Below are 15,806 nucleotides of genomic sequence, written 5' to 3'. Positions count from 1 at the left end.
AAAGTTTTTGCATGCAACTAAAAAATAAGATACATAGGCAATGGGGCGTAGAAATTTATCTTGCCCTACAAGAAAGGAAGGGAAAAGGGGAGGAGAGGGGAGGGGGGTGATAGAGGGGAGGGCTGACTGGGGAACAGGGCAACCAGAATATATGCCATCTTGGAGTGGGGGGGAGGGTGGAAATGGGGAGAAAATTTGTAATTCAAACTGTTGTGAAAATCAATGCCAAAAACCAAATATGTTAAATAAATAAATTTAAATTAAAAAAATAAAATATTAAGGGAATTGAGAGTAGCTCTTTCCTCAATCAATAGATACTAATAATGTAACTCCTTTGTTGTTCAATTGTTTCAGTCATGCCCAATCCCTCATGACCCCATTTGGGGTTTTCTTGGCAAAGATACTAGAGTGGTTTGCCATTTCCTTTTCCAGCTCATTTTACAGATGAGCAAACTGTTAAGCAACTTGCCCAGGGTCACACAGCTAGTAAGTGTCTGAGGCTGGATTTGAACTAAAGAAGATGAGTTTTCCTGACTTCACAACCAGCATGATATCCATTGTGCTACCTGGCTGCCATGTTTGATTTTACATTAAAGATCCACTGGGTCTAAAGGACAAGAAAGAACTGGTATTGTCTCAAGAGAGTAAGTTCTCCATCACTGGAAGTCAAGTCTATCAAAGATAGACAGGCTATTCATATTTTTTAAAATATAATTTATTTATTTAATATTTTTAGTTTTCAGCATTGATTTTCACAAGTTTGAATTACAAATTTTCTCCCCATTTCTATCCTCCCCCCCACTCCAAGATGGCATATATTCTGATTGCCCCGTTGCCCAGTCAGCCCTCCCTTCTGTTACCCCACTCTCCCCCAACCCCTTCTCCCTCACTTTCTTGCAGGGCAAGATAGATTTCTATGCCCCATTGCCTATATATCTTATTTCCTAGTTGCATGCAAAAACTTTTTTTTTAACATCTGCTTTTAAAACTTTGAGTTCCAAATTCTCTCCCCTCTTTCCTCCCCACCCACCCTCCCTAAGAAGGCAAGCAATTCAACATAGGCCACATGTGTTTCATTATGTAAAACTCTTCCACAATACTCATGTTGTAAAAGACTAACTATATTTTGCTCCTTCCTATCCTATCCCCCTTTATTCAGTTTTCTTCCTTGACCCTGTCACTTTTCTAAAGTGTTTGCTTTTGATTACCTCCTCCCCCTATCTGCCCTCCCTTCTATCATCCCTCTTTTTTAATCGCCTTCCTCCTTCTTTCTTGTGGGGTAAGATACCCAAGTGAGTGTGTATGTTATTCCCTCCTCAGGTCAAATCCAATGAGAGCAAGATTCACTCATTCCCCCTTGCCTGCCCCCTCTTCCCTTGCAACAGAATTGCTTTTTCTTACCACTTTTATGCGAGGTGATTTACCCCATTCTATCTCTCCCTTTCTCCCACTCTCATACCTTAATTTGATTTTATTGTTTTAGGTATCATCCCTTCATATTTAACTCACCCTGTGCCCTCTGTCTATATATATGTGTGTGTGTGTGTGTGTGTGTGTGTGTGTGTGTGTGTGTATATATATATACACACACACATATATATATGCGTATATATGTATGTGTATATATATATATGTATACACACAAGTGTGTGTGTGTGTGTGTGTGTGTGTGTGTGTGTGTGTGTGTGTACATCCCCTTCAGCTACCCTAATACTGAGGTCTCATGAATTATACACATCATCTTTCCATGTAGGAATGTAAACAAAACAGTTCAACTTTAGTAAGTCCCTTATGATTTCTCTTTCTTGTTTACCTTTTCATGCTTCTCTTGATTCTTGTGTTTGAAAGTCAAATTTTCCATTCAGCTCTGGTCTTTACACTGAGAAAGCTTGAAAGTCCTCTATTTTATTGAAAATCCATATTTTACCTTGGAGCATGATACTCAGTTTTGCTGGGTAGGTGATTCTTGGTTTTAATCCTAGCTCCATTGACCTCTAGAATATCATATTCCAAGCCCTTCAATCCCTTAATGTAGAAGCTGCTAGATCTTGGATTATCCTGATTGTGTTTCCACAATACTCAAATTGTTTCTTTCTGGCTGCTTGCAGTATTTTCTCCTTGATCTGGGAGCTCTGGAATTTGGCAACAATATTCCTAGGACTTTTCTCTTTGGGATCTTTTTCAGGAGGCAATCAGTGGATTCTTTCAATTTCTATTTTACCCTCTGGTTCTAGAATATCAGGGCAGTTCTCCTTGATAATTTCTTGAAAGATGATATCTAGGCTCTTTTTTTGATCATGGCTTTCAGGTAGTCCAATAATTTTTTTAAAAATTATCTCTCCTGGACCTATTTTCCAGGTCAGTGGTTTTTCCAATGAGATATTTCACATCGTCTTCCATTTTTTCATTCCTTTGGCTCTGTTTTATAATATCTTGATTTCTCATAAAGTCACTAGCTTCCACTTGCTCCAGCCTAATTTTTAAGCTAGTATTTTTTTCAGTGGTCTTTTGGACCTCCTTTTCCATTTGGCTAATTCTGCCTTTCAAGGCATTCTTCTCCCCACTGGCTTTTTGGAGCTCTTTTGCCATTTGAGTTAGTCTATTTTTTAAGGTGTTATTTTCTTCAGTATTTTTCTGGGTCTCCTTTAGCAAGTCATTGACTTGTTTATCATGGTTTTCTGACATCACTCTCATTTCTCTTCCCAATTTTTCCTCTACTTCTCTTACTTGCTTTTCCAAATCCTTTTTGAGCTCTTTCATGGCCTGAGACCAGTTCATGTTTTTCTTGGAGGCTTTTGATGTAGGCTCTTTGATTTTGTTGACTTCTTCTGGCTGTATGTTTTGGTCTTCTTTGTCACCAAAGAAAGATTCCAAAGTCTGAGTCTGAATCTGAGAGGGTTTTCACTGCCCGGCCATGTTCCCAGCCAACTACTTGACCCTTGAGTTTTTCATCAGGGTATGACTGCTTGCAGAGTAGAGATTATTTTGTTCCAAGCTTGAGGGGCTGTGCAGTTGTTTTCAGAGCTATTTCTATACAGCAAGCTCTACCACACCAGCACTCCTCTTCCCCCCAAGAACCTCCAACCCAGACTGGACTCAGACCTAAGCAGGCTCTGCGCTCCTGTTCTGATCTGTCACTTAATTCCTCCCACCAGGTGGGCCTGGGGCCTGAAGCAATTGCAACTGTAGTTCTGTAGCTGCACCACCTCCACTGCCCCCGGGGTGGTGGCCGAACCCTGAACTCCTTTCACTCCGTCCCCCGCAGTTTTTCCCACTAACCTTCTCTGTTGTCTTTGGTGTTTCTGGGTTGAGAAGTCTGGTAACTGCCACAGCTCACTGATTCAGGGTGCTAGCGGCTGTTCTGCCCAGCTCCCGGTCCGGTTGGTCAGGTCACAGCCTACGCTGGGCTCTGCTCCACTCTGCTCCCAGCTCCGTGTGATAGACCTTACCCAGTGACCATACAGGCTGTCCTGGGCTGGAGCCCTGCTTCCCTCTGCTATTTCCTGGGTTCTGCAGTTCTAGAATTTGTTCAGAGCCATTTTTTATTGGTGTTTGGTAGGTCCTGGGGGAGAGCCCTAGGCAAGTCCCTGCTTTCCAGCTGCCATCTTCCAGCCTGTTCAATTCTACCAATTACAATGGCAGCCAATAGCAGCCACCAGAAGCCACATCTCTCTCTCTGGCTATTCATATTTTGAGTAAGGGTTAGACTATATTACCTCTGACACCCATTCCAACCCTGAAATTGAATGTCATTCATTCTATACGTATTTATTAAGCAGCAGGTCTGTGCCAAACATTGCTCTAAGAGGTGGGGATACAAAGATACAATGAAATCATGTCATCTCTCATAAGAGCTAGGCTCTGTTTGAACACTCATCCAACATATTATAGAAGGAATGCATTGAATAAAAGGCTGGTCTAAGTCATCTCTGAGATCTTTTTTAACCCCAAGATTCTATATAATACTCAGGTTGTCTCTGCTGGTAAACTTGACTTGTACATTTCTAAAGTCCCTGGAGATGGTTATTAGGGGGATCTCCATCCTTTAACTACCCACACCCTGAATTTCCTCCCATACCCATGCTCCTCGCACATACCTTCTATTTGTCCAAGCAAGTTGTAAAGAAGCAGGGTATGTGCTATGGCAGGAGAAACTAGGACCAGCCCCATGTACCCAGCTCCTGGAGGCAAGTTCCTGGACCATGTGTCTCTGAACTGGTCAAAGCCCAAAGAGATAGTTCTCCATAGCACAGGTCCATCCACCAAGGTGACCCCTCTCTCTGTCCTTCATGCCATCTGCTCTCCTCACTTCTTAGTCTGACCACAGGTCCAGCCCCCTATCCTGTCCATTTCCCTAACCCTGACCCTTCCTTTCCTTCTGCTTCAAATTCCTCAATGCCAGGGAATAGAAGTTAGGACCATAGAATAAGCAGATTTTTGAGCCAAAAGGGACCTAATGTAACACTCTCATTTTACAAAGGCAGAAACTGAGGGTCAAAGAGGGGAAGAGTTACATGACCAAGATCACACAGCTCCAAAGTGAAAGTGTCATGATTCAAACCCAAGCCTTCTGATTCCAAACCCACACAGGCCTCCCAAATAACAATAATAGTAATACTAACTCTGATTTCTATAAAGCTTCCAATTTCAGAAGGAATGAAGAGTTATTTGAATGTCAGCTTCCTGAGGACAAGGACTGAGTTTGGGCCTTTCTTTGAATTCTCCATGCTTAGCACAGTGTCTAGCACATACAAAGCACTTAATAAATGCTTGTTGACTGGCTGACTGTAAGCAGTACAAATTTTATTTCCATTTTACAAAATAAGAAACTAAGACCCAGGGATGATCACGAATTTATCGTGGGAAAGGACATCATCTGTCTAGTTCAATAAATATCCTCCTTTGCTAATGAGCAGGAAGATTTCATGAGTCCAAGAGAGGTAAACCAAGTGCCAAAATCTTGATTTGAAGCCAGGCCCTCTAGCACCAAATCCAGCAGCACCATGATGGGTTAAGGGGCTTGCCCCAAGGACTATGATTGTCCAAATCTGTTCTCACTATATTCTCTACTCCTCTTGCATGTCATCCCATTGGAAACGTGATTTTGAGTTTGTTTAATTTGTTTTTGCTGTTTGGAGCTGAGGTCTGGGAATCAGGACTTGAGGTTTTCAGCCCAAGGATCTGTTCCCACACCTACTAAAATATACCTAATCAAGCAAGATTAGAACCATAAGGCAGCCTGGAAAAGGCAAAGTTAACTAACTTCCCAGTGTCTGGGTGGAGTTGAGAATGTAGCCCACTGTGGGATAAATCAATTTAATTCCTCTTTATTAATTGAGAGTAAAAGAATGCAAGCGCTTTAACTGTGCAGCCAGCAGCTCTTGGGAGCATGGGCCAGGCTGTTATTAAGTTCTTTCCCTCCAAGGGAAAAAAGGCTTACAGGCCACAGACTTGTGTAGAAGAAAGGGTTTTTCTGCCAATGACTAGGAGGTTGCGGGTGGGGGGTGGGGATGTCGTTCTGACTCTCTCTTGATGAAAACAGTGAGGAAGGAAGCTTAGAACACTTGATGAAAGAGTAATAGAGTACAGAGATCGGGAACCAGGGATCTGCAAGGAGATTGCATGACTAGGGGCCACACTGAAAGAAAGGTTGTATAACGGGGTGTGAAGATTTGAGCAAGAGACAGGCAATCTCAGAAATTGACTCAGCCCTTCCCTGGAAGCTTCAGACCCAGGGGTATGCCCAAGAATACTGCAGCCAACTACAGAAAGACACTGAAAGTCCTGAATCCTAAGAAGCTTTTTGTTTAGGCTACTTTGGTGGGGATCAAGAATGAGGGTACGCTAGGGAATCAGTTCTGAGATAAGTTTTATTATTTGCTTGGGAACTCTGTCCCAATTAAACATTTCATCATTTCAATGCGTAGTTCCAGTCCGGGCTTTTAGCACAACAACAAACTGAATGACCTAGACCCAAGTTTGACTTTAGAGGTTTCGAGTTTCAAACCTGAATAGGGACTGAAGTCATGTGTATAATCATCCAACTTCTCCTATGTTAAATTCAAGGTTGTCCAGTAATCCAGAATAGGGCCGTGTAAGTGTTAAACATATATAGACACACTGGGAGAATATTAAGAGCTAAGGAGAATCCAAAAACAAGCATTCAAAAAATCATCATTATCACCATCATAGCATTCTATAGTGCTGAAAGATTTGGAAGCACTTTAGATATGTTATGTCATTTGATTATCAGGAGATAGTGATACTACAAGCCTTTCACCATTCTTCATTAGATTACCCAATGAAATTCAAGACTATCCTCTGGGGAATCCTTTATATATACCACCCGATTTTCCATGTCTCACCCTACCTTCTCAACTCACACTAGGATCATCCTTTCCAAGTTAGAGTCACCACCACCACCATGTTATCTGACACTGTTGTCAAAACCCAAAAACAAGACTATTAAGTCAGGTGTATCTTAAACTCCAAGAAATGTTTGGGCCGAGGTTGACTGCAGGTGAACTGAAAAGCCACATTCATATGTACCAAGGTAAACTTCAGAGTAGGGGCCAACACAAGCCATACTGATGTTATTAGAGAGAAGTCTCCCAGGTCACAGGTTGCGTGTGTGAGGCTGGCCACAGACCCTGGGTTCTCCTGCTGTGACCTAACCCTGCTGCTACAACCAATACTTGGTTGCGATATTGGGGCTCCCTTTTGTGGCTAAAGCCTCAGGAACACAGGCCTCTCCCTTATAACCCTCCTTACACTAGTTGAATTACATTTCTTAGATAATCTGCAAAAGAGATCTCTTCTGGGGCCCAGTTTCTACTGAGTTGATTAAAAAAAACCAATCTTTAACTACCCACAGCTTTTCACCCAGATGTCTGGGTGTTCTTTCCATCTATTGTGTCATCTAATTGAGGATGATAATGACCATGATAATTAGCATTTACTTAGCTCTTGGAGGTTTGCCAAGTACTTTGCAAATATTATCTCATTTAATCCTCACAATCAGGTAACTGCTATTATCTCCACTTTACAGATGAGGAAACTGAGGCAGAGGCTAAGTGACTTGCCCAGGGCCACACAGCTAGTGAGTGGAAGAGGCTGGATTTGAACAGAGGTCTTCCTGACTCCAGGCCCTGGTGCTCCATGAATTATGGCATCACTCGGGCTCCCTCTATTCTGCTCCTATTCGAAGCCATTTGACATCTCCTGAAGGAGTTAGAGAAGCAAGAGAAACTGAGAATCAGAGAAATAAGTCATTTAGCCCCTCAGCCAGGAAGTTGCCAGTGGAGACTGGATTTGAATCCAGGTCTCCTGAGTTGAGGTCCAGGGACTTTTCCTCTTTCCCATGTTGTTCTCCCAATTCACATTAAACCATTCCAATATTAACTCACCCAAGAGGGGGGCCTTCCTCCAGTAACCATCTCGGACTTCTACGTAATCATACCAGCACAGGCGGCTTTTAAAGAGGTCCATAGACGTGAAATTCAGAATAATCTGTAAAGAGGAAGCACAGAGTTAGGGGCAGGGGACAGACTAACTAAAACTAGCAAGACAAACCCAGCCAAATGTTTCTTAAACGTTTCTCCCAAGCCACAACACAATATAATATCCCTGCATGGAAACAGGATAACAAGTGGCCTTATCACCTTCATTTGAAAGTCCTTTGGATACAGCAAAGTGTTCTATAAACATATTATTGCTTATATTAATAAAATACAAATAATAATAACTGGAATGATTAAAGTCAGAGTGGGATGGTGGATAGAGAGTTTGTTTTTGTTCAGTGATTTCAGCCGTGTTGGACTCTTCATGCCCCGATTTGGCAGGGTTTTGTTTTTTTTTTTGGCAAAAGTACTAGAGTGGTTTGTCATTTCCTTCTCCAGCCCACTTTACAGATGAGGAAACTGAGGTAAAAAGGGTTAAGTGACTAGTCCAGGGTCACCCAGCTAGTAAGTGTCTGAGGCCAAATTTGAACTTAATCTTCCTATCTACTGTGACACTTCACCACCCTTTGGATAGAGAGCTGGTGTCAGAGTTAGGAAGACCCAGGTTTAAATCCCACCTAAGACACATTATAGTGGTGTGACTTTGAGCAACGTATAACCTCTCTGTGCTCTAGGTAACGCTCTTAATATTATAAATTCCTGAACATTTGCTGATTTGCTTCAGTAGTATGACTTTCCTCACTGGAAGTTCCCTACACCCATGAAATAACAGATTCAGGACACTGCCCCCCCAAGAAAAAACCCATGAAAGATCGTAATAATGAATGTCAGGAAAGACAGGGAATAAATAGGGAGGAACTGGTTGCCAGGGCATTTTATAATGAACTTAAGCTTCATAAGTCATTTGGGTGTTGACCAAAAGAAAAAGACATTAAAAGATTGGCCAGGGGAAGGAAAGACTAGTGGTTTGGCAAGAGATGAAGTACAAATATAAGGGGAAATCATGATCATTCCAACTGATGTAGAAAGGCAGAACACTTTCATGAATTACTTCTATCCATTTTTTGTTGGCTACTTCCAGCATTTTTGAGGGGCAAGTATTTCTAACATCTTTTCTCCAGTATTGTCATGTCCAAAAAGCCATTCCCAACTTCCTCCATAGGATTCTACTTAACACCCTCAAGCGGTCCTCATTGCATCTTTCTACTCCAGGCAGGTCAGGACAGAAAACCAGTTTGGAATTCTCATTGGCTGCCTTCTTGGCTCTTATTCCCAGATCATAGGAAACTGCTGTAGGAAGGCTACAAACCACAACTACTTGGCTCAACACAAGTGGTGTCCAGCTTCAATTCTGCTTATGCTCTCTGGAAGCGCCTTTATTCATCTCTTGCTGACCCCCAGGAGTTATTTTAGATGCTGTCCTTTCTCTTTGCCTGCAGTTCCATCCCATGCCCTCAGTTTGAGGAAGTGGCCTTGGCTTCTCTGAGTATAAAACCCCCTTAACTTAACCCAAGCCTGAATTTACCTCCCCTTGCCTCCCTCCTCCTCTCTGCCTTTACTTCTTGTTTCTTCTTTTCCTCTGGATTGAAAGGAAACTTCTCCTCCTGACCATCACAACGACCATGCTGTCTATACTTTCACCACCTTCCTCAATTCCCCCACCACAACCTTGAACTCTACCCGCTAGATCATGGGCTCTGATAGACAACCTTTTGCCGCCATGCTGTTTCCAGACTATCTCCACAGCACATTGCTATGTGCACCCCCAGCCTTGACTCAGTTCTGCTTGGCCTTCCTCTGGTAGCTCCTAGCACAGCTCTTGGCACGTAGCTGGCGCTGTGTTGTGAACACAAGACTAATACAGATTAAGACCACAATGACCACAAATTGATACTTCTTAAGTTCAAATGATGTTTATTTGGATAATGAATATGTTGCCAAAGAAGACTGTAGTAGCTGGCATTCCCTGGAGATTTTTAATTGATTTTGATAATTGTTTACTAAGTCATGTAACAAGGCACTGGGAGTACAAAGACAAAAACAAAACAGAAGGCAGGGGATGGGAGGGAATGGGAAGGGATGGGGAGGAGGAGAAGCATGGAGAAGAGAGGAGAGGAGAAAGGAAAGGAATTCCCTATGTGACAAGTCCCTCCACCAAAGCAGATCTCAAAAGGTCTATGGCTTAGTAGCTAAGTCCTGGGGAGTTCCTTGAGACATCTAAAGGTTAAATGACTTGCCCAGGATTGCAGACATTAACAAACTTGCCAGGATCATATATTAAGTAAGTGTCAAAGGAGGAACTTAAATCTATCTTCTTGACTCCAAACCCAATACTCATCTCACCAACTGCATACACACACCGACACACATAGATATATGTATGTACGTGTGTGTGTATGTGTGTATGCCACATACATACATAAGCACGTGCATGGGTGGGAGCACATATGTCCTGCCTGTGAGTGACTATGGACCGAATCATATAACTTTGGCCTAATCACATTTGTCTACTAATGGAGGATAGGGAGAGCCTAGATAATTGAAATTCCCCAATGTCTCATTTAAGCCAATTATTTCACTCTCCTTTCCCAGCCTTCACCAGAGTTTATAGCAAGTAGCAGAACTGACTAATTTGAGCATAGCTTCTTTTCCTTCCGTTTTTTCACCTCACTAATGAGCTGCGAAAGGAAGAAAAGATGCATGGGTCTCAGTCAATCTCAAACTGGGTACAATTAGTTCTTGAATAATTAGCAGTGGCCTGTATTTTCAGAGGCTAAGGAAAAAGTCCACTAACAAATATTTGCTGAGCACCTGTTATGTGAAGAAAGGGGGCATAGTGTTGTGGATAGAGGATAGCTTTGGAGTCAGAAGGACTTGGGTTCAAGTCTTGCCTCAGACAGGGGTCCCTGGGCAAATCACTTAACCTTTCAGAGACCCCAGGCAATCCTCTAAAAGTTAGTTACCGAGGAGGTCCTGATCTGCATCAATAAAGGAAGCTTCCATACTAGGAGATCCACATACTGATGAAATAAGAGGGACAGAGGTTATATATTTTACAAATTTAAATCTATATCCTTGGCATAAACAGGACATAGAAAAAATCTCTCAGTTCAGCAATTTGAGGATTCCCTAGATCCTGACCTTCTGCTCCTCCATCCTACCTTCCTCCTACCAGCACCTCCAACATCTATTGGGATGAAAAGGAGATGAAAGTCAAATCACCCATTTTAGCAGCAAATGAAGACTTAGCTCAACTGCCCTCTTCCGTGATCTCTTCTGGTCTCTCCAACTGCTAAGGTTGTTATTATTGTTCAGTCTTTTCAGTCATGTCAGACTCTTCATGACCCTGTTTGGGGTTTTCCTGGAAAAGATACTGGAGTGGTTGGCTATTTCCTTGTCTAGCTTATTTTGCAGATGAGGAAACTGAGGCAAACAGGGTTAAGTGACTTGCTCAAGGTCACACATCTAGGAAGTGTCTGAGGCTAGAACTGAACTCTGGAAGAGGAGTCTTCCTGACTTCCAGCCCAGCACTCATCCACTGCATCACCTCACCACCCCACTCCCTATGGTTACCTTCCATCTCATCTGGATATGTCTTGGATGCATCCAATTACCCATGTGTTGTGTTCCCCACTGGAATGTAAGCCCTTGAGGGAAAAGGCTGTTTTGCTTTTGTATCTTCAATGCTTAACAGAGTTACTGGTACATAGTAAGAACTTAAGAAATGCTTGTTGATTGATTGATCAGCTCATCCCTGGGTTCCATCCCCACAATGAGACTTTTTCAAGCACTTATGGCAAAACTGATGTATGATGATCATAAATTTAGAGCTGGAAGGAGACTTAGAGGTTATCCAGTCCAGTTTATTATTATTAAACATCCGCTCATGATGTTTCTTTTGCATATTAATTGCTATTCTTTCTGATCTGTGTAGTGGTAATCAGAGAAGGGTTTTTTGCTGTTCTTATCTTAAGTGTCTTTGATGAGTCTGACCTTGTTTGAATGGGGCAGGTAAAGGGGGATCTTTTGTCTTGGAATGTTTCTCAGCACTAAGACAATCGAGAGTCATTGAATTGTATGTGATGTGGTACTGATGGTTGGAGCTTTCCCACACTCTGGTGTTAGTGATTTCTCACACTTTAAATGGTGAGCTTCGAGCCCTCAGGGTCCTTAACAGGGTATATGTGTTGCAAGGTTAGCGGTTCACTTTTGGGGGTACACTCATTGAAAGAATGTGGGTGATAAGACTCTGGGCAAGCCGTTGAACCTGCCCCCCCCCAGCTTTGTAACCCAGACAGATGTTGGTGCTTCTCTGGTAGCTATGAAGTCTGATTTGAATCAGACAAAGTCTGTCTGTTGATATTTGTAATTTCTGTTTGCATTTGCCCTGAAGTTCAGGGGGCTGTTCTTTTTCCCCCAGAACTAAGTGATTGATATGTGCATGTTTAATTAAACTGAGATTGTTAACCCCTTAAAGTTGCTTTCCTTAGAAAAGCAGATCAAAGAACCTGCGATGGCAGCCCTTCCTGTGCACTGCTGTTGTTGGTCTTACCCAGCCACAGTAGCTGCTAGCAAGACTGTTGTTGTGTAATAATTAGAGGAATTTTGAGTTAATGCATTCACTACCAATGTCGAGAGTTGGTCAAAGTCTGGAGTATTAAATTTTGTTTTGTTGTAATTTATATGACACTTTACAGTTTGAAAAAAGTATATACATATATGTATGTATATATGTATACACACATAGATATACATTTTTATATCTATTTTACGGACATATATTGTTTGTGTGTGTGTATGCACGTATATTTAAATTTTCATTTGGTCCTCACAACATCTCTGGGAGGTAGATGCTATTACCGTTCCCTTTTTACAGATCAATAATGGCAAATTGTGAAAAGAAATACTGTGAAACAGTGAAGGTACATAGCAACCAGGCTGTGGCAGGAGGGCCTCGTATGTTATCTGAAGTGCAACAGGGAGCCACTGACATTTTTAAGTAGAGAAATGATGTGATTAGATCTGGGTTTTAATCAGTCCAGCAGCTAGAAAGAAGACAGACTGGAGAAAGAAGAGACTTCAAATAGGAAGACCATCTAGGAGTCCACTGCAAGAGTCTAGGCAAGAAGGGCTGAGAGCCTGGGTGAGAGTAGAGAAGGTATGAGTGGGAGGAAGGAGACAGAACATAAAAGATGTGAAAGAAGTAGAAATAACAAGATTTGGTAACTGATTGAATATGGTTCATGAGGAGGGGAAGAATCTGACACCAAGCCTGTAACGCCGGGAAATTTGAGGAATGGTTGTTCCTCCAGTAGAAAGAGCAAGTTTAGAGAAGGGATAGGTTTGGAGGAACACATGATGGGTTCCATTTTGGACATGCTGAGTTTGAGATGTCAATGAGACATCAAGGTGGAGATGCCCAGCAGGCAGTTGGTGACATGAGACTGTGGTTGAAGAGAGAGAGATTAGGGCAGAATGAATAAATTTTAGAGTTGTCTCCAGAGAGATAACTGGATTATGGGGGCTTATCACCAAGGGAGAGAGTATAGACAGAGTAAAGGGCCCAGGACAGAGCCTGGAAGGACTATGACTTCTCTACATGGCAAGATTAGCTCTTTAATACCAGTTCTATGAGGCTAAAGGGTTAGATTTGTCCGTAGGAAAGGTATGCCAGTTTGATTAGGATAAAAGATAGACTCCTTTTGATAGTAGCGTTTATGCTTGTGAGTCTCGGTACACTGACTTTTAAAAATATTTGTCTAGTTATCAAGTTTCCAGTGGTTACTTCTGCAATACTATGGCATGGTTTTATCCCTATGGTTATGCAAACAGCACACACTGACTTGGACACACTTACCTGTCACCATCTGTTGGCAGATCAAAATACCGCAGGGAGAAGAAACAGAAAAACCAGCCCTTCTCAGTTACCAAGTTCCAGTCAGGCTTACAGCTCAGTGTTATTTGCTGACCAACTGTGGCAATCTCTCCAGTTTCCTTTCAGCCCTATGATTCTATGACAATCACTTCTATCTTAGATGTTCTTGGACACCAGCTTTTACCTCACCCACAGAACCAACTGTGTCAGATTATGTTGAGGAAGATGTTTTCTTATCTACTAGATTATAAGATCCTTGAAGGTAGGGAGTGTGTCTTGGATGGTGCCTAGCACAGCACATTTCATCCAGAAGGTGGCCACATGGTGCAGGGAGCCAGAAGACCTGAGTTACTTTGGGCAAGGCATGGTTTCCTCATCTATAAAACGAAAAAGATGGAGGGGATGGCCTCCTACCAGCACTCACCCTATAAGCCTAAGGAATGTTTAATACTTTTTTTTTTTTGGAGAAATCAATTGAAAATGAGGATAGCTCTACTTAACACGTATTCACATCATCAAGATTATGGCTCAAAGGGCCCTCGAGCCCAGGCCTCCTTCCAACGGCAATGTTATTTCCTAAGAGAATTCCACACCTACCTTTTCCCCAGGAGTGACAGATATCCTCCAGACACAATGGGAATAGGAAGGATAGCCATTTGGGAAACCGGGTGCAGAAAAGTTCCCTGTCGTGTCCTGCAGGGTCTCTCCACAGGCTGTCAAGTCAAAACAACAACACCGGTGATTTCCAGCACGCGAATACACCAGGCAACTCACCACAGCTCTCCCTCACAGACGGACATTATCAACGAATAAAGACTTCCGAATGAATCTGGGAAAACTTCATATTCCCTGTCAGAATGTACGCACACACACACGCACATAAACACAGTATATTTGTATTACAACAGCAATGATAGCTAGCATTTATATGCATTTATGATGCGCCAGGCACTGCACTAAGTGCTTCAAACACGTCATCCAGCGCGCCTCACGACAACCCTGGGAGGTAGATGCTGTTACTAGCTCCATTTTACAGATGAGCAAACTGAGGCAGATGGCGTTAAGTGACTTGCTCAAAGTCACACAGCCAGTAAGGGTTTGAAGCTGGATTTGAACTCAGGTCTTTCTGACTTCAGGGACGTTACTCTATCTACTGTGCCAACAGCAGTACATATGTGTATATGTGTGTGTATATACACATGCATCAACACATATACATATGTACGTGAATATATGTCTGCATAGATGTATGTATGTATCTGTCCATTTATATATCCTGTGCATAAATAAAATAATGCAAGCTATGTAGTTGGGAGCAGCTAGAGGATACAGTGGGGTCAGAAAGACTTGAGTTCAAATTCAGCCTCGGACACTTAACTGTGTATCTGACTACATGACCCTGGGCAAGTCACTTAACCTCCGTTTGCCTCTTTCTCTCACCTGTAAAATGGGGATGACAATAAAAACGCCTTCCTCCCAGTGTTATTTAGTACAGTGCCTATAGTAAGTGCTATGTGAAGATTATCACTGTTATTATGATTATCATCATTATTTGATATGCCCAAACATGTGTATGTTTATAGCGAGGTGCTAATTAATGTGAATAATGAATCTCCTAAAGTCACGTGTATTTGAATAGGCACTACTGAAATTGTGCCTGATTCTTTGTGACCCCATTTGGGGTTTTCTTGGCAAAGATACTGGATTGATTGCCATTTTCTTCTCCGGCTCTTTTACAGGTGGGGAAACTGAGGCAAACAAGGTTAAGTGACTTGCCCAGGGTCACACAGCTCTTAAGCGTCTACGGCCATATTTGAACTCAGGAAGATGAATTTTCCTGACTCAAAGCCCGGCACTCTAAGCACTGTGGTACCACCTAGCTGCACCCTACTAATGAAATTAGATACATGAAATTAGGTATATATAAATTAGGCCAAAGAACAATGATAATATAAATTATATTATATATATAATATAATAAATGTGATATTTATTATGATATAAACTGGGTATAATTCATAACTATTTGAAATTAGGTATAATTAGATAAAATATGGTAACTGGTTCTAGTTCATTGGAAATATGCAATGCAAATTAGAATGATGCAACCACTTTGGGGAATTTCATTATTTCCACCGATTGGGACCTCGCATGATATACGTACATTAATGTATAAATTGCATCTGTTACATTATATTAGCGTCCTGTGATTCTTACAAAGAGCTCAAGGCACTTCGTTTTATTTTTTTTATGTATTTTTTATTTTTTTTTTGGAGGGGGAAAGGCAGGGCAATTGGGGTCAAGTGACTTGCCCAAGGTCACACAGCTAATGTGTCAAGTATCTGAGGCCAGATTTGAACTTGGGTCCTCCTGACTCCAGGGCCGGTTCTCTACACACTGCGCCACCTACCTGTCCCAGCACTTCATTTTATTAGTAATTATAGTTAGCATTTCTATAGCATTTTAAGATT

General features: G+C 42.0%; 1 protein-coding gene across 1 annotated transcript in view; it reads right to left on the bottom strand.

Annotated features, from left to right (window-relative positions):
• The window catches only part of TLL2 (tolloid like 2), a 162,433-nt gene that overhangs the window by 46,354 nt on the left and 100,273 nt on the right, over positions 1 to 15,806 (bottom strand). The window contains exons 9-10 of the mRNA XM_036735783.1: positions 13,933 to 14,048; positions 7,407 to 7,509 (exon numbers count right to left, since the gene is read on the bottom strand). Of these exons, the coding sequence (XP_036591678.1) occupies positions 7,407 to 7,509; positions 13,933 to 14,048 (219 nt within the window). The remainder of the gene's footprint in view (positions 1 to 7,406; positions 7,510 to 13,932; positions 14,049 to 15,806) is intronic.

This window comes from Trichosurus vulpecula, chromosome 8, assembly GCF_011100635.1.
Source record: "Trichosurus vulpecula isolate mTriVul1 chromosome 8, mTriVul1.pri, whole genome shotgun sequence".
In the NCBI taxonomy this organism is placed as follows: domain Eukaryota; kingdom Metazoa; phylum Chordata; class Mammalia; order Diprotodontia; family Phalangeridae; genus Trichosurus; species Trichosurus vulpecula.
Note: the sequence above shows the minus strand (reverse complement) of the source record. Positions and strands in the feature narration are given on the sequence as shown.